This window comes from Ostrinia furnacalis, unplaced genomic scaffold (genome assembly GCF_004193835.3).
Source record: "Ostrinia furnacalis isolate ACB-3 unplaced genomic scaffold, ASM419383v2 OfSCF1918, whole genome shotgun sequence".
NCBI lineage: Eukaryota > Metazoa > Arthropoda > Insecta > Lepidoptera > Crambidae > Ostrinia > Ostrinia furnacalis.
Window position 1 is genome coordinate 104,752 of NW_021132157.1, and position 22,525 is coordinate 127,276.

The window sequence follows — 22,525 nt, forward strand, 5'->3', positions numbered from 1 at the left end:
ATTAACAACTGCAAGGTGCAGTAATTACAATTACATAATAGAGACATACCCACTACTAGACAACTAGTGCTTCCACTATTGGTGTTTACTAGGTACTTACTTAGGTGCAGCTTAATTATTGTAAAAGCGGAGCTTTCCAGCCAATCCATTTCCAATAATCGAAGGTCGGCTACGTACGGGGGATAGGTAGCTCGGCTCTCTTGGAGGGACTTAGTACTGTTCATAACTCTACGCTAGTGATGGTAGTTCTTCTAACGCAGCGAATTACGAATTTTTGTGCAACAATTAATTAAAGTAAACTGCGTCCAAACTAATTTGATTCCATTTCTTGTTTTTATTTCATATTAATTTGCTATTATAAATTACGTCGTTGAAAATGTCTCGTCAAGAGTATAATTTGTTACTTTCGCTATCTTTCAATAAAATATGCAGAAAGTACCTACCTACGTGTGTAACACATAAACATGATTACGATAAGCTCTACAGTCGCGTTTATCTTTCAGATCTCTCCGATAGAGCGTGACGAGGCAACAGACTGAGATAGGGATAGTTTTGGGATAAGGAAGATTTAAATTTAATAAACATGGATAGGGATGATGTGAAAGTTGACATCATATTTGTGAGCGGAAGCAGAGGGTTGTAAATTTCCGAGGGAAGAGTTAGCAGCCATGCTGTCTTACATGGTCCCGGTGGAGGAGAAGCCGCCGCCAGCACCAGGCAAGGGCCGGCTGGCGTTGGAGCTGGTCGGCACTCCCAGCAGCCCGGAGTCTGCCATCAGGTAATTATCACCAACATCATCTGATGGCTTAAAGTGAGTTTATATCAAACGTCCTCACTAGTGAGCGTGTATCAAATTACATTAAATGTATGACGGATTGTATAGCGCCCCCAGCGGAAACGTTCAAGAACTAAAATTTTCATGTATGTACTTTTTTAACGCGCTCACTAGTGAGGACGTTTGTTCTAAACTCACACTCAGCCCGCTGGTATTTATTTAGTCTTATCTACAGGAGCAGGAAGCTCTAATTTACTAGAGGCAAAAGGAAGGCCTGATGTTAGCACATTTTCCCCTTCAGTCACCTTTTGCTACCTCCACAGGTGTAGTCGACAAGGTTATCTTCAAATACCTGATGTATTTGGAAGCCACCACAGGCTGTAACCGCAGACACTCAAAGCACGCATATACAAACCTAAATGTTAATTGAATGAGAGACCGCATCGTCACTGCAACAGAGTTCGGAAGTCTTCATTGAAATGCATGCAACCGAGATATGTGTTGCTGCCTGCAGTCCAAATCGCACCTCTATGCTCCTCCAAGTTTTATAAAGTTGTTCTCTTATCTGTCTGTAAAATACGGATGGCTAAAATGAGTATTTATATTTGGGGCCTGTGCTCCAACAACCGGTGTTTATTATTTGTGGTTATTCCCTTATCATCAAACTGAACGAAGCATGACTGTATGGAAAACATTTGAAGTCGAGTCATAACATAAGTAGACTGGAACAAACGTAACGAAAAGCAATTGACCATTGTTTTGTTTTTCGGTTAAAATACCAATATCGTTCCATTCTTATGTTTTAGTTTCTTTTTTTGTGAACTTGTAAGAAGTAAGAAGTACAGGATACCACACATTTGTTTTTTAACTGACTGATGAAGGTAAAAAACAATTAAGCCTTTATAGGGTTCTAGCTATAAGATCACCATAATTTGAACTCTATTCACTTGTAGCGATTCGACACGTAGTCACGTTTTGCATCGTATGCAGTTTTATTAGGACACACGATGAAAATGCGTTAGTCGTGTTCCGCCGCGCTCCCATCTCTCACTTACACCTACATACCTAATACATAATAATATTGTATTTTTATATCATGCACTATTACCAGTACATTCACCATGAGAGTCTGGAGTTTTACGAAGTGCATATTCTGCGTCGGCCGAACCTTCTCGTTTACTACCACCGTCACATGTCGATTCGCTACACACTAATCATAAGGTCGACATGGAGTGAAAATTTTCAATATGAGGTGTCGATATAAACGGGGAAAAACATTAATAAAAGACCTTACATCACGTATCTTGACTTTATTCTAGTTTTTATCTGTGACTGTAGTGCCCAACTGGAGTTGACTCAAGTTATTTTTGATCTGTGGTGTTAACGTGGCGCCCAACTGTAGTTAACTTTTTTACTTTGAATCTGTGGTGTTAACGCGTTTTTCCCGCCACCAGGAAGGTGCGCACGAACATCTCGAAGGAGTCCTCTACCAGCTCGTTCGCCAGCGACCTGACGATCTCGTCATCCACGCCCACAGGAGCGCTGGACAAGCCCAAACACAAACTCCTTAGCAACGGAACCAAGCACACCTCTTTGAAAAGGTCAGTTACCCACTTTTCTATACAAGTCATTAACTCGCCGAAAAGCCAAATAGTCGGCTAGTATTTAGTGTTCCGTTTATAAATAAGAAACTGAAAGAACGGGTACAAATAGCCTAATAACATTTAGTCATTAGAGAGGTAATTCAACGCCCTTTGTTACAACGCAATTCACTTTTTAAGGAGAGCCCTTTTAGGTTGTAACAAAATCCTGCCTAACTGATTTGACGTGATCACATTGCTACGTCTATAAATAGGTAAAGTACAAAATGGTATAAAATAAATGTAGGTAAGCAACTTGTCGAATCGTTTTAGAAAATCAATAACACACAATCACATTTTCTAAAGGCACTGGAATAGCAGAAAGTAGGTACTAATTAACATGCTCATATTATCTACACAATGTATCATTGATTGTTTGTTTTAAATTGATATTCGAAATTTCGAAACGATCTAGTATATTTTTTAAATCGTAATAATGATGCATTCACAAAACCAAAAAGATAACGAACGTTGCATTGTCCCGAGGCGCCATTTCACTGCAAACGGCAGCAATCGATTTCCGCATAATTATCACAGGGCAACCCGACCCGCTTGTCGCATCTCATATTTGCAGAGAAAACGCGAAGCTGTGCCTTTGCTAACGGGCAATTTCCTTCCACAAATTGGCAACCCTACCTGTCCTCCCATGAACGAGAATTTGAAGTACTAGAATATTAGCTACTTACTTGCATATCGATTGGTTTAAAGAACTACAAACGCTAAAAACATTAAACAGCGAAATAAAATAGCGTGAGTACCTACACATAAAAGATCTGCGAAAATTATTATGAAAAACTTTTTACCGAATAGATAGCGGATGCATTCGTTAAGAACTTTCAAAACAATTGAATTCAATTCGTGATATTGTTCTGTTACGTTATTGTTCAATATTTCATAATACACTCGCGAGCAAAACTATGGAATCAGTTACATGAAGTTGTTTCCACGCGAACTTGTGTACTAACGAATTTGTTAGTAACAAAAAAAGTAGCACCATTTTAAAGATTAAACTTTTATCTTTAAATTGATGCCAAATTCATTTAAATCACACCAGTATTTAAAAAGATATCGCGGCTGATGTGAAGAAGTAACGAAAAAGACATGTATGAACTGTTTGATACGTCGCGAGTTGCGGCCTATTTACCCACTATAAAAGCACGCGTTTTTAGATTTTTGCTTTCATACGTTGATTCATACACATCTCCGCTTCTTTTGACATTTTACCTGGGATTCTACACCTTCAGAAGCAGCACAAATCGTTGCACTATTGCAAGAAAGGCTCAGCCAGCGGGCTGTCGCACGTCAGCGCCACATAAGCCAGTCCTGGGTTTCGAAAGTTTCAAGACGCTTTTGGGAGACTAGTGGCTTTATCTCGAGACCAAGTTCTGAACAGCGCCGGTGCACATCGCAGAGGGAAGACCGTTTTTTCATGTCAACCTCTCTATGAAATCGTCATTTGACTGGAATCGATGTCCATCAAGAGCTCAGAAATGTTCGTAAGATAGCTGTTAGCAAGTGGACAGTTCGTCTAAGATATAAGCAATAGAATTTGACTCCAAAAAGGCCTGCCACAGGCTCGAAACTGACGGCAGGTCACCGATAAGCACCCTTTCAATTTGCTCGTACACATCTCGATGGGAAGGCGAGTAATGGAGGCGAGTTCTGTTCTCCGATGAATGCAAACTGTGTTTGCAGGGCAGCAGTCGAAGAGGTCGGGTTTATAGGCGGCCTGAGGAGCGATTTGTGCAGTGCTGGTTCGCTGAAACAGTGTCTTATGGGGGTGGCTTGCTCGACTTAACATCGAGATGTGTACGAGCAAATTGAAAGCGTACTTATCGGTGACCTGCCGTCAGTTTCGAGCTTGTGGCAGGCCTTTTTGGAGTTAAATTCTATTGCTTATGTCTTAGACAAACTGTCTACTTGCTAACAGCTATCCTACGAACATTTCTGAGCTCTTACTGGACGTCGATTCCAGTCAAATGACGATTTCATAGAGAGGTTGACATGAAAAAACGGTCTTCCCTCTGCGATGTGCGCCGGCGCTGTTCAGAACTTGGTCTCGGGATAAAGCCACCAGTCTCCCGAAAGCGTCTTAAAACTTTCGAAACCCAGGACTGGCTTATGTGGCGCTGACGTGCGACAGCCCGCTGACTGAGCCCTTCTTGCAATAGTGCAACGATTTGTGCTGCTTCTGAAGGTGTAGAATCCCAGGTAAAGTGTCAAAAGAAGCGGAGATGTGTATGAATCAACGTGTGAAAGCAAAAATCCGAAAACGCGTGCTTTTATAGGGGGTAAATAGGCCGCAACTCGCGACGTATCAAACAGTTCATACATGTCTTTTTCGTTACTTCTTCACATCAGCCGCGATATCTTTTTAAATACTGGTGTTATTTAAATGAATTTGGTATCAATTTAAAGATAAAAGTTTAATCTTTAAAATGGTGCCACTTTTTTTGTTCCTCACAAATTCGTTAGTACACAACATCGTGTGGAAACAACTTCATGTAAGTGATTCCATACTTTTGCTCGCGAGTGTATTATCAGTTTGTCTCTGACGCATCGTTCAAGTATTAAATTAAATGATCTTAGGTATAATTAGTTAATCAATTCTGCTTATGTTCTAATAACCTATTTTTAGGTCAAAACCCAAAATAGAAGCTAAGAATAATCATACAATATTCATAACAGTATAAGAGCCAGTAGAGGTAGGTTTATAATATTTTGGCGTTGACCATCAACTTTTCTTATTAAGTACCTCAATGTTTTCTAACATCGTTTGCATTTCTTTTACTGAGAGTGTGTATTTTAAGCCTAACATTTTGCCATGACAAAATTGAAACAATGCAAAAACAATCAACTAAATTGGCAATTTAAATGTGAACATAGAATCAATGTGCGCTCTATTATATTCGCAACTCAGTAATGATCGGAGTGATACATTGTCCCCGGGGATACAATAAAATGAAACATTTTAGTAATTATACTCTTAAATACCGTGTGTGACATGTAGTTTAACAGCTAGCCGCAAATTGATTGCAATTTCAACTTGTAGACACGAAACCCACAAGCGATTTTAGTTATTTGTATGACAAACTCTATTAATCACGTCCAGTTTGGAATTACGATGTAATATTGCACATCAAACAATAGCTTTTACATTTATAAAATGTGAAACCGAGTAATTTATTATCAAAAATGTATAGTTACTTTAATTTCGTTGCATTGCGAGTTTTTGTACCAACTATTATGCCAAGAAGCATTAATAAATAATTGGTCCTGTCTGAGATGATTTACCTGCCTCAAGCAGCCATCTAATGCAAAACTCATTAACAAGAACATTATTAATGGACTTATAATATATTTCATGGTACCCACTAATTTATCAATGTTTAAATCATAATTATTATCCATTTACACGAAGATCTTCGATTCAAATCGCTTGCATATCTCGATTAAAATCACTCTACAGCCTTCAATGATTGCCCTGGACTAAGGTAGTCCTTATCATCCCAGGCATCAGGTAGTCGCCTGGGTATTTTCGAAAGCCATGATGTATAAATTTCCAACTGGCAATCTGGCCTGGAAAATAAAATATTTTCAGGTAAAAGTAGAGCCGTTCCCGTTATCTGTAATATCCTGTGCTCAATTTTAACAGCTAAATTCAAAGACATCTGGGTCATGTTTTCAAGACGACGAGTTTTTAATCTCGTCCTTTCAGGTGAACTGGAGCCTTTACTCTTGGCGAGCATTCATGGAAGCATCTTTTAAAGTTGCCCAGTGGCCAAACATACAACACTCGGTTCCGTAAATTCCGAAACTAAACGGAAAACCTCTACATTCGTCTAAAGTTTTGTACTGTCAGTTTTTTCACTTAGCGTCAAAGACAAGCCATTGCAAAAATGCAAATGAAAAAGTGTATTGGATCATCATTTAAGTCGATGAACAGAGTACAGTGATCTCTACATTTAAAAAATACGCATATACCCTACCAACTGACGAGCACGGCCAATTATTCAATTGTTCTGAAGAGGGAGTAAATAAGTAGAAATGCAGGCAATAAATAAATAGATCACTAACTTCGAAGCCAGCCATCCTATGAAGCCAGTTGACGTGACTGGCACCGGCTTCAGAGACTTGACCAGTTCTGTTTTGGTGAACACCTGATGTAGAGCTGACGCGGCTTCCTGACGAATTTTGTCGGACTCTTCTAGTGCTTTTCTGTAAGAAAAGTTATTAAAATGTGGGTAAACGGCTTTTAAATGGTATTATTAGGTATGTCGACTATTATACATATAGAAAATATGATTGATTCGTCATTCCGATGTCTACTCCGATGTGAATCGTAATCATAAAAAAAAACTTAAACAAATTATTTTAACTGAAACTCTTTTATTCACAGCGAAATTAATACACATTTTTAAAGAAATTCAAAAAGCAATATAATAAGCAGTAGCGGCGTAAGGGGGGGCGGTGGGGGCGGTCCGCCCCGGGTGCCAAGCATCAGGGGGTGACACAAGTCGCGCAGATTAGTACTCACTGGCGCATCTGCATGGCAAATCTGCGGTCTATGTCATGATACGGGGGGGTGGGGGGTGCGATTGGCTTTCAATCTTCGAATCGGTAGGTAACCCCAAAATCCTGGGGGATACCAGGGGGTGCCGTGGGACTTGTGACGGGGGGGAGGGGGGGTGATCGCCCCGGGTGCCAACCCATGCTACGCCGCCACTGATAATAAGCTAAAACTTTATACGTTACACGAAACATTTTCAGAATATACAACGATAAAAACTCGAAGCTCAATTATTATTTAATATTTTGTTTCTGTACTTAAGTCTTATTGAACGATAAGTAATCATCGAAGGTATACCGAAATGAGAGCACCCAACAAGAGGCTTAGTGCCTCCTCCTATTCGAATTAAAAATACACAGCCCAGTAAATAATAAACAGAGGTCATTGAATTCCAACGGAGTTTCAGCGAAGAATAGGCAATGTCGTTATTACTAAAACCTTTTGGCGTAAACTTGGACTTTAGAAAGTTCGATTTAAATTGTTATTTGTATCGATCTGTGAGCTGTCGATTTTGTATGGCGATTTCAGCGGTCAAAGGCGTTATTCGTGAACAAGCAAAGATCGTGACATTGGTTTCGCGTGATAGACTTGATGTGCGTGGCGTCCGCGCACTTTGATCTATAAATAAGTGATGCCCGATACGCAGTTAAATACATTTCACGGCAATACAGATTACGATAACATCGATCCCATCAAAAACAATACTTGTCAAAAAAACCAAGTCTCGCAACTCAGTTGTTCTACGGTAAAAAGTTGTGAGATCCATGTAATACCAAGTCCAGGCCAGGAAATCTTTAACGTTTTACATAAATTATTGACTTGGCCATCGCACTAAATAATTTAATTTACACGTGTTTTCATGCGATGGCCAAGTCAATATATTTATGTAAAACGTTAAAGATTTCCTGGCCTGGACTTGGTATTACATGGATCTCACAACTTTTTACCGTAGAACAACTGAGTTGCGAGACTTGGTTTTTTTGACAAGTATTGTTTTTGATGGGATCTCATTTCTTTTTGTATTTTGTAGACAGCAGTTCTTTATGTATCTAGAAAACTGGACCGAAAATGAAAAATTTTACTCGACTTGGCGGTTGCACTACCGTGCCCCCAAATATTTTAGTTTTTCCTTGATTCATACACCAAACACTACTTATATTCCAAATTTGAAGCTTCTAGGTTTGCTAGAAGTGCCTTAGAGTTTTGATGATCGGTGAGTCAGTGAGTGACAAAATTAAGAAACTTTGACCCGTTATAATTCTTAAACTACTGGTTCAAATTGAATGAAATTTGAAATATACCGTGTCTTTGCAATGAATAAATACATGGTTACTGAAAATTCAGTCTTCTAGTTTTATCCACAACGAAGTTACAGGGGGTCGAAAATGGCCTGAATTGCTTCGAGAAAAGGATGGTACGGCCGTGCCGCTTTTTTGCTCGACTTGGTGGGGGCACTGCCGTGCCCCCAGATAACGTGATTTGACAGGAGTATGAAAATAAAAATTACTTATTAAACAAACAACTTACAGACTGGGTTTGCTAACTCATTCAAAGCTTTTTTCTCGTAAAAAGATAATCATACGCAGCAGATCATTGGAATTATAGATATCTATGGAAGGATACGGATTCTAATTAATTTCTGATTAATTTCTCCCTTTTTATCGATAATTAGATAACAATTAACGATTAAATTTAAATAAATAACTAATTTCCTTCCCCTTCTTTGTCACTATCTACTAGTATCTACGCATAGGCTGTCACTGCAAGATTAAAAAATCTGACCCAGTGGAAAACTTCTGAAAGCTTTGGTTATTCTTTTTCCTAGACGGTAGAGCATAACCAGTTTATCGATAAAACGATTACACGACGGGCATCCCTATATCGATGCAGTAGCGCGGGAGCTGCAGCGCACCAATCGACTGCAGATTACTTTATCGCCGTTTTATTGGTTTACTGGTGACGCCGTTAATTGTTCAAAAGCTAATTCGACTCTATATTTTTTCTTCCTTTCCTTTCCATTCTCGTAGCTGTTCGTTACGGGTAACTTTCCTATCTGTAGACCGCTATATTGTTCAAATTCACGTTTTTATAGAATCTGAGGTAAACGGGCATTTAGGTCACCTGATCGTGAGCGATACTTGTTGTTATATTTCCTGCAACTGCTTATTTATTATGTGTAGGGTACAAAATAGTACTACATATCTATTTTTCATTTATGCCCGCAAGTTGGTGCTAATTTTATGAAAGGGAGTTAAAATGTATGTTTTTATGATCTATGTAACGGAAAACAAATAAATAAATTATGAACGAATGCATAATTATAGGGTTCCTATAGGCAATAATATCTACCTGGAAAATGGTGTTTTCTAGATGAAAATAAGAAGTTTTAATTTTATGGCACTTCTATCTACTATGCACCTCAAAATTAGACTACGTCCCTAAACTAATTTCTGCATCTAAAGCATAAAACAACAAATATCGGAGTGACAAAAGCGGCAGCTTAAGCTAATAAAAGAAAAAACTTGTACAAGGAGCTGCCATTTGACATTGGCAATTTTGCGCCTTAATTTATTTATTGTCATACAAAAACACCAACAAAGAATTCCTGACAAAACTGCGAAGCGCATACGACAAAAAGCATTTCTATTTTTTATCTAATAACTCGCCGGTTATAATCTTCGAGGCCGTGCGAGCTAGCACGTCAAAGCCGATTTAGCGAACTAATAGAATTTCATTTTCCTCTTTTAATACTGTTTAGATGTCCGCGGGCACATAATAGCAGAGCAGAGCATTAAAATTTATTATTATTTTATGCTTTACCTAGTTTCACGGTATTGCTCCATGAATTTAATACATTAATGGGGAAACTGCGGTCAACAGGACTCTACATTTCTATGCATTTTGACGTTCTATTATTCGCTGTTGTTAATTATTATTTGAAAGAACCAGTTCGACCAAAAATTGAGCAAGACAAAATAAATGATCATAGAAAAAATAAGAAATGAAGGTGAAACAAGTGACAAAAAAAAACAAGTGACTAACGGAAAAACATCACCATTCCGTTATGTAATCGGATGACCGTGAAAATTGTAATGGTCATACGAATGTAGCCTTTTGTATCCATTATGGAAAAGTAGATAAGTGGTTTCTCCTGAATGTTGACTGCTTAGATCAGTCCCTGGTAGCATCAATTAGCACAATACATGATCTATTGCGTCGTGCCCCAATTCTGGAAACAATTGAACGGACTCGCCTTAACCCAATTAAAGCAAGTGGTTATAGATTGTATTGATTGGGGCATGGAGTTTTTCCGTACTAAAATGGGAACTTGGGAACCGATAAAAGCTGTAACAAAAACCATAGACAAACAGCACGGTGGCACAACTAATCAACTAAAAAAACAATGTTTTGACGCCAGCACATAAAAAATATGTTAACGTCAGTTGATTCTATCTGATACGAGCTCGTCCAACAATCGCCTCAAAGTAAATTTTATTTTAAATTTTAATAGTTAGGTATGTTGAAATGTAACTTTTAGAGCGTACCTATTTTTTTTTACAAACGCGCGCTACCCTCACGGTAATACTATCTATACAGTATTCCAACTCGGCCATATTTTTGAAATAAATGTCAACAGCCGCGCGGTACGTCACGGTATGACAACATGCGATAGGGCTGCCCACCTACAGTACCCATTCTAATTACATCTGTCTACTTAAAATTTCTATCTAGTTTTGCGATTGTAATTTTTTTTTATTTATACAAACAAAATACTTTGTGAATGGAATAGGATAAATATGCGTGTTGTTTAGTGTTAGTAGATTTAATTTAAAAAAATATACTAAAATAATTTTGAATCTACTAATCATAATGAGTACTTAATGACCTGTTACTTTAATTTCAGGCGGATGAAGTCGTGGGCAAAAGCTGGTTTAATACAATATAATTTTTATTTCAAATCAAACTGACTGAAAATGACCATTTTTGACTGTCAATAACTTGTTTTTTACAAATTTGACCGTAAATGACGGTAGTCAAATTCAATCACCTTAGTCATTTTCAACACTAGCTAGGCCATCGACGTCCGTTCGGCACGTTCGCGACACCCCTAACCATAACTTTTGGATTTCGACCGCGTCCCGAGATTTGAAATTCGAAGGAAAGCTCGCGTTTCGTCGGTTTATATGAAGTTATAATACTGTATGATATTATTACCGTGCTACCCTGAAGTGAAATTGTACAAAATTTGCCGTATTACAGCTATAAGAGTAAGCTTTGCTATAGAATAATTGTACTGTCAAGCGGAACTCAATCCATTTTAAATACATTAATTTGCGACCATGTGACGTTGATAGGATATTGGCAAAATATGAAGTTTAATAATAATTGATGCTGCTATTAATAGCGTGATCCATTTTCATGTGGTTGGCGGTCTTGAATTTCTACTATAATGTCGATCAGATACGTTTTTTATACTCGTATTGATTGAAATTGTTTCACAGTAATTGCTTCTACTCTAGTAACTAACCAAACTGGGAATAAATACACATTGTTATTGAAACCAGAAGCTCAGAGTCTAATTGCCTATTGCAGAACGAAGCTTAAAACTTAATTTAATTAAAGTCAAACATAGTTTGAAGCTTTTGATTGAATCTCAATATTTAGACCAATCACAGAATTCATGACTAAGATTTACTTAGCCGAGGTTTGAGTGTTGTTTTGCAATACGAAGACCCTTAACGTGATGCAAATAAACGGTTCTATTCCCACCTTTCACCGCTGCAATTCCTGTGTAGCCAGGATCTACAGCTTCGTTTTCGTTGCGTGTCCAATGATGTTTAACTTTCCCCCGGGACAAACTTGACCATCACTGGTTGAGTTTTTATTGGCGGTGATATAAATAAAGTTTAAAATAAATACTGACTTCCTCTCGTCCAGTAGCCAGCTCCACCGCTCGAACCACTGCTTGCGGCAGATGTCCACCTTCTTCCACTGGGCTCGCATTTGGAACGCCTCCGTGTTGGGGTCGAACTTGGGGTTGAACTCTTTTGTGGTTGCCATTATTGATGTATCTATCAAGCAAGAGACAAAGAAAATTACAAACTGTTAATTGTTTCTTTTAAACGCTCATCTTGCGTATGCGCATTACTAAGATAGAGGATCTATAAGGTGCAAATAATCACTGTACATATTTTAATGGGGCCAAGTCATATACATATAGCTATATTTTTTATTACTTCCCCGTAAAAATGATCAGCTGATTGATACTAGTATAGAAAAGTGGATAAAATATATTATATTATGAGCCAAATATCATTTGATGTAAATGACTGAGCCTTCTAGATGTACTTCTGGCATGAACTCTCATGCTCGCGCACTAACATTTTCCTGATGCGCGATTGTTTGCGTTGTTGCGAGGGATATCAATCCGCGGCATCTACATACGGACACACGTCGGGCAAAGGATTCAGAACCTTAACGGTAGATCAGATGTCACACATGTACAATACTAATCTTCTGAATGGCTTAACAGATGAGGGTAAAGTAGGTTGGTGATATTACTAAAAATGTTTGTACTATGCGTCTAGCACACCAGTGCCCCTTGTAGCTTAAAAATACCCTACCTGAAACTTTTTTCAAGTACATAAATATTCATCATCATGCTGCGTCCTATGCACCATTGAAAAAAAAATATCGCGGGCCCATAACTAATCAAGCGATTCAGTAGGTAGGTAAACCAAAAATAAAAGCAGGAAGGAAAAATAAGCTAAGGAAAAACCAGGAAAATCTCAGACAATCTTGTGATATCTTAAAACACATTTGAATCTAATTTTCCTACCGGACTTGTTATGTTGGCATTAATTATACTTAATACATAAATTGGTGTTTATTGAACTAAATACATATGATAAATAACTAAAGCAAAGCAAGCACTCAATTGCTTAGGAAAATTATTGCGGTCATTCATCATGAAAGTTAAACACGCGTAGTTAACTAGAATTTTCTTAACAAAGCCGCTTTATACAACAAAGAGTTTCCTATTACCAGCTAGAGTGGGTGGTGGAAACGACGGCGCCTGAATTAGGGTTGCCAAGTGTCCGACTTTAGCCGGACATTTTGACTTTTTAAGAACGTGCCCAGCCAAATATTTTCTTGTCCAGCCGGTCCATGTTTTGTTAGGCTTTTATGTGACTGCCGCGCCAGTCGAAACTTGCCATGACGCGATTTTTTTATTTTGAAATATTTTTCCGGTTTTAGAACATAATTAGGGATTTAAAAAGCTATGATTAGGTATTAAAAAAGGTCTATAGGTAAGTATAGGGGATTTTTGGGTAAAATGACAGGCCGAATTAAGCAACGAGTGCGGCTTTTGTGTTTTTGGACGTGGCAACCCTAGTCTGAATGGTTTTCGCCGTGAAAGAGAGATGGGCTCTTGTTTCTGTTACTTCTAACAATTTTATTCGCAAGAAAAGCTGTCATTTACACAATATCCGCTTCTTCTTAGAAGACAGTTAATTAGTTATATTGATCAATACTTACAGGATGTACGGCCACGCGTTGTAATAAAATATAGACAGATACAGATACAATATGGGCAGGGCACATAGTACGCAGAACTGACGGCCGATGGGGCAGAAAGGTTCTGGAATGGAGGCCGCGTACCGGAAAACGCAGCGTGGGACGTCCACCTACAAGGTGGACCGACGACATCGTAAAGGTAGCAGGGAAGCGCTGGACGCAGACCGCTGCCAATCGATCAACATGGAAAGCATTGGGGGAGGCCTATGTTCAGCAGTGGACGTCCTATGGCTGAAATGATGATGATGATGATGAGATACAGATAACATAGAACTATCCTCTACAAAGATGAACCAAAACCAATAAAGAATACATTTTTAAAACTCTTTGGAAGATTAGTACTTACCTAAACAATTTCCTTCGACTAAATAGCTATTTATGTATTTTCTTGTGTATATTTGTGTCATATAATTTATTCATTCATTCAATATTGGAATGTTTATACATCTTATATCTGAATAATAAGTTAGCAGACTTATTGTAGTTAGTCCAGTCATTTAAGCTTAAATTAGGTAAGAATCTCGGAATTAGAGATACCCAGCTGTAAGTCTGTAAATACTTGTATATTGACACCCTAAAAGTTGTCTCAAAACCTACATATGGTAGGGTGTAAGCAACTATTAAATTTTAAGGTCAAAAGTCACAAAAATCGGTTTTTTGCCCTTTTTTTGGAAATATCTCATTTCCTATGGGTTTTTTGCTATTTGTATTTATTATCAATATTGTAGAATACTAAATTCTCTACAAATTTTGTTTAAAATTTTTTTTTATACGGTGAACCGTTTTCGAGATAGAGGGCGGAGAGCGCGCGGTCACTGCATCACTTCAGGTCAACTTAAGCGGTTTAGGTTTTTCATACAAAAGCGGGAACAGGAATTAGCGGGAAAATCCTTTTGTATGAAAAATCTAAACGCTTAACGGAAGTTAGACGCTTGAAATTTGGCATGTAGGTACCTTAGTAAACTCAAAGCTTAGTTACAACAAGGAATTCCCGAAATTCCCACAGGAATTAGCGGGAAAATCCTTTTGTATGAAAAATCTAAACCGCTTAAGTAGACCTGAAGTGATGCAGTGACCGCGCGCTCTCCGCCCTCTATCTCGAAAACGGTTCACCGTATAAAAAAAGTTTTTAAACAAAATTTGTAGAGAATTTAGTATTCTACAATATTGATAATAAATACAAATAGCAAAAAACCCACAGGAAATGAGATATTTCTAAAAAAAGCGCAAAAAACCGATTTTTGTGACCGTTGACCTTGAAATTTAATAGTTGCTTACACCCTACCATATGTAGGTTTTGAGACAACTTTTAGGGTGTCAATATACACGTATTTACAGACTTACAGCTGGGTATCTCGAATTCCGAGGTGAACTTACTATAATGACTGGACTAAGTGGCGAGAGTTGCTTATGTGCATATTCAGGTGAAATGAATGCATTACTTTTTTGCAATGAGATTTTACTAGAATAAGCTGAATATGTATCTATCATTGTAGAAGTGTCGTATGGGCTGTTATGTATACAGAATCTTCTATTTATTCCTGACACCACTTCAGGTAGGCAAATAAAGTCTAAACAATTTGTGTCCTGCGGTGCACGCAAACATCTATTGGAAAATTTGATTGAATCAAGAAAAACAAAAATCTGTTTTCCCTACAAAATACATTTGTTTAGAGAATAGGCATTATTAGTAATTTGTTAAGAAGAGTTGGCTACATAAAGTCCAGCGGAGGATTAAATTAACGACCCTCGAATCGACAGACTGACACTTTCACTTTTCAGCTAATGGTCGTCTTTCTACTTATCTACAATTCATGTACCGGCAACATTAGTTTTGGATATGAATGAATTAATTACGCACCGCTAGTACTTAGCCATAGTGCATCATTCATTAGCCTAATAGATGGCCAAATTACATAATTCCTGATCAAGTGGCTATATCACAAGAGCCAATAGAATCAATTTTGAGCCAGTTGATGGTGAGGCCTAGGACCGTAATCATATTAGCGTAACCCTATTACGCTGCAGTGGAGCCAGGCGCTGTATAGTGCACTCTCACGGACCTTTTGAAACAAGACACCATCTCAAAGTGAAGGTACTTGTAACAATATCCTGCTCCAGTTTTAATTCTAGCATTAAAGGCACAGACTTCATTACTTGTTCTTGGATTTGTCCTTTTCTTGGGACAGGATGACTTTATCGAGAAGTTTTTGGGAAACTTTCTGACAAACGGGGAAAAAACACATCTTACAGACACGTGAGTTTTTGATAATAATGATAATGTAGGTTATACATATTATTAACTATAGGTTATTTCAAAGGGACATTCTCAAAAGAGATACCGAGTCCCGTATTACCATTACTTAAGCCATATAACATTATGTTTGTACCTAATTAGGTATTCCATAGTAAATTATAGTTTGGTAACGAAGTAGGTGTAGCTAAAACAGTTTTTAGTGTATTTTTTGCAATTTTAATGATTACCCGTAAACCCTAGACTGTAGTCACTAGGCAAGGTGTAAAGCTCCATCAAGATTAGTGCACACCCTTGTCAGGGTAGTGTAATGTAGTGGTGCAGCCGTGCGTGTCGTGCTGAGGACCCCACGTAAGGCGGAGTTGCATGCAAGTTTAATAAATTCCAACGCACGTCACCGTCTAACGTCTGTCCTTTGCTGTGGGCTCTTTTACCCGGTGTTTTTGAGTTAAAAGATCCCAGGAGTGTTACCTACTTGATTTTTTACCCGATTGTGCCAGAAGGGTTGTTTTTGCGAATTTTTATATATGCGCGATATCAGGTTCAGGTATAATGTAAATGGAGTTGGACAGCGTATTATTAGTGGGAAAGTAATAAAAAAATATCAGTGACATTTCATAACATGTTTTTGTCGCTACAGAAAGTTTTACACGAACTTATCTCGGAACTTCATGGTCGCGTCGCGCCCGTGACTTTTATCAATGATAAGAATTTCTTGCTGCAGTTTCAGGTATCATTGGTTTTTTGAGTCTGTAAACTGATTAAGCAAAAATAAACAATTCTCTTTTTAAATTCTAGAGCAAAATTAAAGAAAGGTATAAATATTGATTAAATATTTCACGGGAATAAAGTTGTTGGGAAGTGAGAAGTAAGACCACACTGAAATACGATTCAATAATTTAATTTATAAATGTAATTTTAGGACTCAATAACACATCTGCAATAGTTTACATAATAATAATAATAATATGTTTACATAATATAAGTAATATAGCAGTGAAGAAGTAAACGCTGTCTGGTAAAACTAAAACTGCATAACCTATTCGCTAATTCCTAAATTCATAACTTAAAGTGCAGTAGGTAAGTAATCATTAAGCGCATTGAAAATGCATTCGGTGGAAACTTACCAAGTCTTTGCCCGACTTTATAAGTAAACGTTCGCTATATTTCTCGGAATATAACGTTCAACACTCCATTACATTTTAAATCATGCTGTGTTGTCAAAAGCAACCGCCAAATAAAATCACAAATTGTATTTCTTGGAAACGTAAGCGTGATCTACAACAGGGATGTTATGGATATCCGTAACCGTAACCGAAACTTTCGAATATTCGAAATAAAAAAATATCCGTAACCGTAACCATAACCGATTCAAAGGTTTCGGATAGTTTCGGATGTAGGCAGAGTCAAGCAAGTCCCTACGCTTATTTAATGATTGCATATGAGTTTTTTTCCTTAAGATAAAAGCTTTTTTGTGAGACCAAAAGAAAGTGACAGATGCCAAAGAAATCTCTTCTGTACCCATTCTATTCGTTAGGCATGAACTATTGGAATTTGCATTCTATTCTTAGCACAGATATGTGTAACCGTAACCGAAACCGGTATAATATTATTCCAATATCCGTAACCGTATCCATAACCGAAACTACATATCCATAACATCCCTATTACAAGAACCGTTCGCGAGTTTGGCTGTAGTCGCCAGACCTAGTTTTTGTAGTCGCACTATGTAGCACAAAATGATAAGTGTACGCACCTACCCACTTTCGTAGCTGCAATTAAAATCTAGGTCAATGCCCTGCCAGAGATTGTTATCATTAATGTCAATAGGCAGTGCTAACTTGAGATGAGCCTTATAATGATAAATCTTGTATATTTTAGTTACTAAAACTACGCAAATACAAAGTAAACACATCTTTGTCTTATGCACGTGTTGTCTTAAGACAAGCGCTTTCAGCTTTACTCTTGAAGCGACTAGCTTAGCTAGCCCTCTTTAAGTGATACATTCTGTTTCAAAATTAACAGCTAAGGAAGATTGAATTGAATATTTTGCTCTACTTTTATTGGATTTTAGCACACTGTAAAGTTCACCATGTAGATTAACTGTTATGCAAGTGTTATAGCTAAAGTAGGCCAGATAGCAGCAAGAATGCTAAACAGATAGCTAGGAACGGATACGGAACTAACATTGGGTTAAAATTACGTGACCATAGACACAATAGGTCGATGTGAAAGTGCCAACGGCAATGGACATGGACGCAGTTCTATTAATCTAGAGCAGGCAATAAATAAGGACTAGGTGTTTGTACCTACATATTATTTTGATTATCAAAGAAAACAAAAGATAGATTCGTCAAGAGATACTAGATGGATTTCGATATGATGAAAACTACGTCAATTTGAGGCAAATGTAGGTAATGTAAGGTAAGTAATCGTCTTTGAAAAACATAATAAGTAATAAGTAGGTACAACAAGGCTTCGTGTCCACTTTCCAAGAAATAACTTCACTTCACATTACATAAATCGGAAATTGTCGTACGACGTCCAACTGTATAAATAATTCATTGAAGGATAATTTGCCGACGAAGGCTTCCACCTACCATCACTTAATTTCACGAAACTCTATTCTGCATGTAGGCAATGCATGCTGGAATTAACGTAAAGCTACATCGTCTGTAAATAACGATAATAAATATGAATGGAGAAGATCAAACTTACATTTTGTAAAAAATCTAAAATATTTATAGCTCCTCGCGCTCTTGTCACTTTTGTAATATTATGACACATACCGTCAATCATCTTTCAAAAAATTTAACAATTTTTTTTCTTATTTATGTAAACAAATTATAAGGATCCTTACAAATACGTTTTTTACTATTATAACAATCTCCAGCACTCGTTAACATTTCTCATTTCAGTTCGATCTTACAAGGCTTTATTATTGAAAATTACGAGATGAAGCTCAGTAAGAAAAATGACTTTGTTCAGCAAAAAATAGTATTTAGCTCTAGGCAAGGGGAACTTTAACAATGTTAAGGTCAATCATAATGCAGCGGGGGACTACTCAAGTGTTCGGAGATTGACACAACATGGAGAGTAGGGAGAAAGCAGATGAAGGAAATTTGCTATTCAAGCTCAGAACATCGAGGCAAATTGGAGCGGACGTAGACTAATGGCCATGTCGGTTTGGAGGTGATTTACTTCTTGAACTCTGTCATCTTAATAAACACCATACCTACCTGTAAAGTCTACAGGTACAGTTTGTAACTAAAGTTAAAGTACACGTGAATCGAAAGTTCGCAACCTTCGAGAAATGCACCATATCGCGCTTGAGTTATTCATGTAATGAATATGCAAGTTCAGTTGCAGAACTTTGAGCACTTTGGAAGCGCTAAGTAGGTACTTATGTGAGCCAGCCAAGTTCACGCAACTTTGACGCGAATGGCGTTTCGAAGGCACATGCCATTCATGCATTTTAAACAGTTCGAATATCCGAGTCACATAACGAAAGTTACATGAGATCGTTCAGCTGAATTTTAGGTCGAGGCTAGAATTGGTCTGTCTGAACAAACGCGTAAAAAGGCTTTGTAGGGCACGTCAACTGAATTTTTGGAGGTCGTCCAGGGCCACCGTGAACCAAATCATTAATCTGCCATCAGACGCGGCGCCCCGGCGGAAATCCATCATTGCATAATGCGTAGCCTAGCTAGCTACAGCATCCATTAATGCCGCGGTTACCTACACAGTAGGTATTGTGTGTTACGTAAAATTACTGATTGAAAACATGAACCAGCGACGGACGCTAATTGAAATTGTGGCTGCGTACGTAAGCGGAGCTGTGATTCAGATGGCTATCGATCGGAGGAAAATAACAAAACAATTTCGCTCATACGAACACTAAGTATGTAAAGATTCTTAACAACGCGCAATTAGTGAAGACAAAACAAATAAAATACTTACTCTATGTGTCACTTAAGTAGATAGCTACTTGTACTAGTAAATGAGTTGTTAATATGCAAATTAGGTGATAATAATACACAATGACATACCATATTATTATAATAACCGCGAATAATTTATTCATTTTTATCATCGTCATTTGCTCGAGGTCGCTAATGTCGCGACTTTCAATGTAGTGGGAAAAGTCAATAGGTACCTACTTCATATTAAGTATACACAGCCGCTATAAACTCGTGCAAGTTTTGTCACTATACATATATCCTTCGCAATCCGGTAGCGATATAAAAAGTTGCAGTTTAACAGCCACGTCCAATGATCTCACAGATAAGTGATGTTTTCCCACGCGACTTTACGAGCAAAAAACAATTGTTGAATGCTTTCGTTCACGCTGCTTTGTTTTATACAGGGTGTCCTTTGGGAGCTCCAAGGGGTCGATGGTGGAGACCCTGATCTACGAGAGCCCGCTGCAGGAGGAGCCGGAGAGCAGCCCGCCGCCGAAGGTGCAGGAGACCAGCTTCCCCTACACGCCAGTGGAAGACGAGTACGTTGTATCCATTTCCTGAGTATGTTGATTTTCTTTAGAGCCGCGTTGGCGAATTATTTTTTATTTGCATGAGCCGGAGTGCCGATGCGGGCGGCGATATTCGAAATTCCGAGTGTCATGGATAAATTTTAATATCGAATGATTAATAAATAGGCAATAGGCATTGATAATATAATATAATCATAAAATGATTGATTAGCATCCTCATGGAAATTGCGAGAATTTATGATGATTTTTTTTTGCTTTCGACACTGAATGTAAGGAAAGAAAAACAGTATTTTTAAAACTAAAACATGTTGCATGCAACTTCTAAAAAAAATTTTATCGTAGCCACTGATATCGTTGTATGAATTTGGTTGGTAATTTTGGTCAAGGTGCAAAATAAATTCATAGTCGAGTCAAGAATAGGTAGGTACAATTAGGTTTACTAAGTAACGCGAGCAACAAATTTTAGGTAATTTATTGTTCTCAAAAATGTTGCTACTTAGCTAAGGGCGAGAAAGGGGAGTTAAAATTAAATTAGGGTAATTGCGCCGGTTTTCCGTCCAGCTCCTGTTTTCGTCCATTTGACCGACTTGCCACAAACAAATACGGAAAATTAGAATACAAACCTAACTTTCCGTGCAAGTTTGGACTTGTTACAATCTATAATATCTAAGTAACAGTTCTGCCTGCATGAAAATGTAATTTGACAAGTAATAACTCCAAAAAAATCTACGGAAGTTGCTGCTGCACACAGATGAATGGAAAACGTCGTCAAGTTAGAAAAAAAACGTGCCGGTAGGGAACTTTCATGGTATGTTTAATTACTGTTTTAGCTACGTTACGTAATGTTTTTGGCACGTATGTCTAATTATTAGCATAATAAACACCATTTTAAGGGTTTATTAAAGTTTTTGTATAGAAATCATAGATAATTAAGTGGACTAATACTAGCATAATAATTTTGCAAGATTTTGGTTTTCGTCCACGTGGACGGAAACCCTGACACCTAGTTAATATTTTTAAATATCATTTTACTTCAATGGACCTACAAAATACAATGTTTTTTCTTCCAATATGATCTTTATTGCTATTACATTAAACATTTTAGTTTACGTCCACTTTTTAACAGTGATAAACCCATAAAAACCGTTAAAAAGATGTGGACGAAAACAAAAAACAGCTTTAAACGTTGTTGTGTTTTCGTCCATGACGTCATGAGCAAGCACTGGGGTGGACGAAAACCAAAATTAGCTATTCCTGTAGATTACTTTTCGTCCATTTGTCCTTCGACCTATTGCAATATTTTCCTAAATTTAGGTAAGAAACTTATTTATATCTTTTTGATATCATTCGAAAGCTAACAAAATTACCTTTCAAATGGTATACCACAATCCATAGTTACTGTATTGTAGAATTAGTTTTAAGTTAATAATTCAACTGTACCCTTTTTTCTACACAGTGGTCGAAAACTAGCGTACACTAGGACGAAAACTAATTTTTTTGGACGAAAACTAGTGAAATCGCCTCTTTTGCATAAAATATTTTTTATAAAAAAACCCGTGGTATTTACTTATTGTCATATAATATTAACGTAAAGTAGACTATATAAGGACTAAAATGACATATGATACATATGAGTAAGGGTATTTTAAGATATTCATTTCGCATCACAAAATTGCCAACTCCGATAATTGGACGAGAACTAGCGCACTTACCCTACTTAGTTTGGAAATCTGTCATTCGTCACCATCGGAACCTACGATGCTATTAGGCTACATTTTAAACAGAAAATAGACCTTAATTACGTATTCCTACTTAGTTTGCTTAAGTAGGTAGGTACATAAAGTTTTCATTGTTCCTTAAAACCAGAATTAGGATGTTTCTGCTGTAGGTACAAACTACATTAAAGAAAATAATCCTGTTCTTTACACTCTGTTTAACGTTCATTGAGTTTGCAAGTGGTAACTGAAACACACATGGACACATAGGGGGAGCTAGATGCACACGACATTATGTTAGCAAGTAGGTAGGTACACCTAATGTATTATGTGCTGCAGTTAGTTTCATGGTCGGTCGTTGCGTAACAAGTTCATAGAATAGCGTGGATATAGACACAACTAGGCGAGTTCCTATCTGCCTTCCTCAATCAATATGGCATCGGGAGCATCCCCCTCGTTATTTCCTTGCGTCAGAGCGCACCTAATGGTCGCAAGTAGCT

The 22,525-nt window shown here is 37.6% G+C and overlaps 2 protein-coding genes across 4 annotated transcripts in view; one reads left to right on the plus strand and one right to left on the minus strand.

Annotated features, from left to right (window-relative positions):
- LOC114354086 (uncharacterized) overlaps window positions 1–22,525 on the plus strand; it is a 52,089-nt gene that overhangs the window by 14,373 nt on the left and 15,191 nt on the right. The window contains exons 3-5 of the mRNA XM_028306338.1: window positions 504–778; window positions 2,230–2,376; window positions 20,185–20,319. Of these exons, the coding sequence (XP_028162139.1) occupies window positions 669–778; window positions 2,230–2,376; window positions 20,185–20,319 (392 nt within the window). The 5' untranslated portion in view covers window positions 504–668. The remainder of the gene's footprint in view (window positions 1–503; window positions 779–2,229; window positions 2,377–20,184; window positions 20,320–22,525) is intronic.
- LOC114354087 (uncharacterized) lies at window positions 5,791–19,849 on the minus strand. Of its 3 annotated transcripts, none has more exons than XM_028306342.1 (4): window positions 19,779–19,849; window positions 11,910–12,057; window positions 6,493–6,633; window positions 5,791–5,994 (listed from the first exon to the last, which is right to left on the minus strand). In XM_028306342.1, exons 2-4 carry the CDS (start codon window positions 12,044–12,046, stop codon window positions 5,874–5,876), a joined length of 399 nt encoding a protein of 132 aa, XP_028162143.1. In that variant the 5' UTR covers window positions 12,047–12,057; window positions 19,779–19,849; the 3' UTR covers window positions 5,791–5,873. The 3 variants fall into 3 exon arrangements, with proteins under 3 accessions (XP_028162143.1, XP_028162140.1, XP_028162141.1); XM_028306339.1 differs by lacking the exon at window positions 19,779–19,849 and adding an exon at window positions 18,537–18,606; XM_028306340.1 differs by lacking the exon at window positions 19,779–19,849 and adding an exon at window positions 18,419–18,536.

Coding starts and splice junctions, on each gene's coding strand:
- LOC114354087 (XM_028306342.1), bottom strand. CDS start 12,046: ATGGCAACCACAAAAGAGTTCAACCCCAAGTTCGACCCCAACACGGAG. Junction 6,634..11,909: donor TGGCTACTGGACGAGAGGAA/GTCAGTATTTAT, acceptor CTTTTCTTACAG/AAAAGCACTAGAAGAGTCCG. Junction 5,995..6,492: donor ATAGGATGGCTGGCTTCGAA/GTTAGTGATCTA, acceptor TTTATTTTCCAG/GCCAGATTGCCAGTTGGAAA.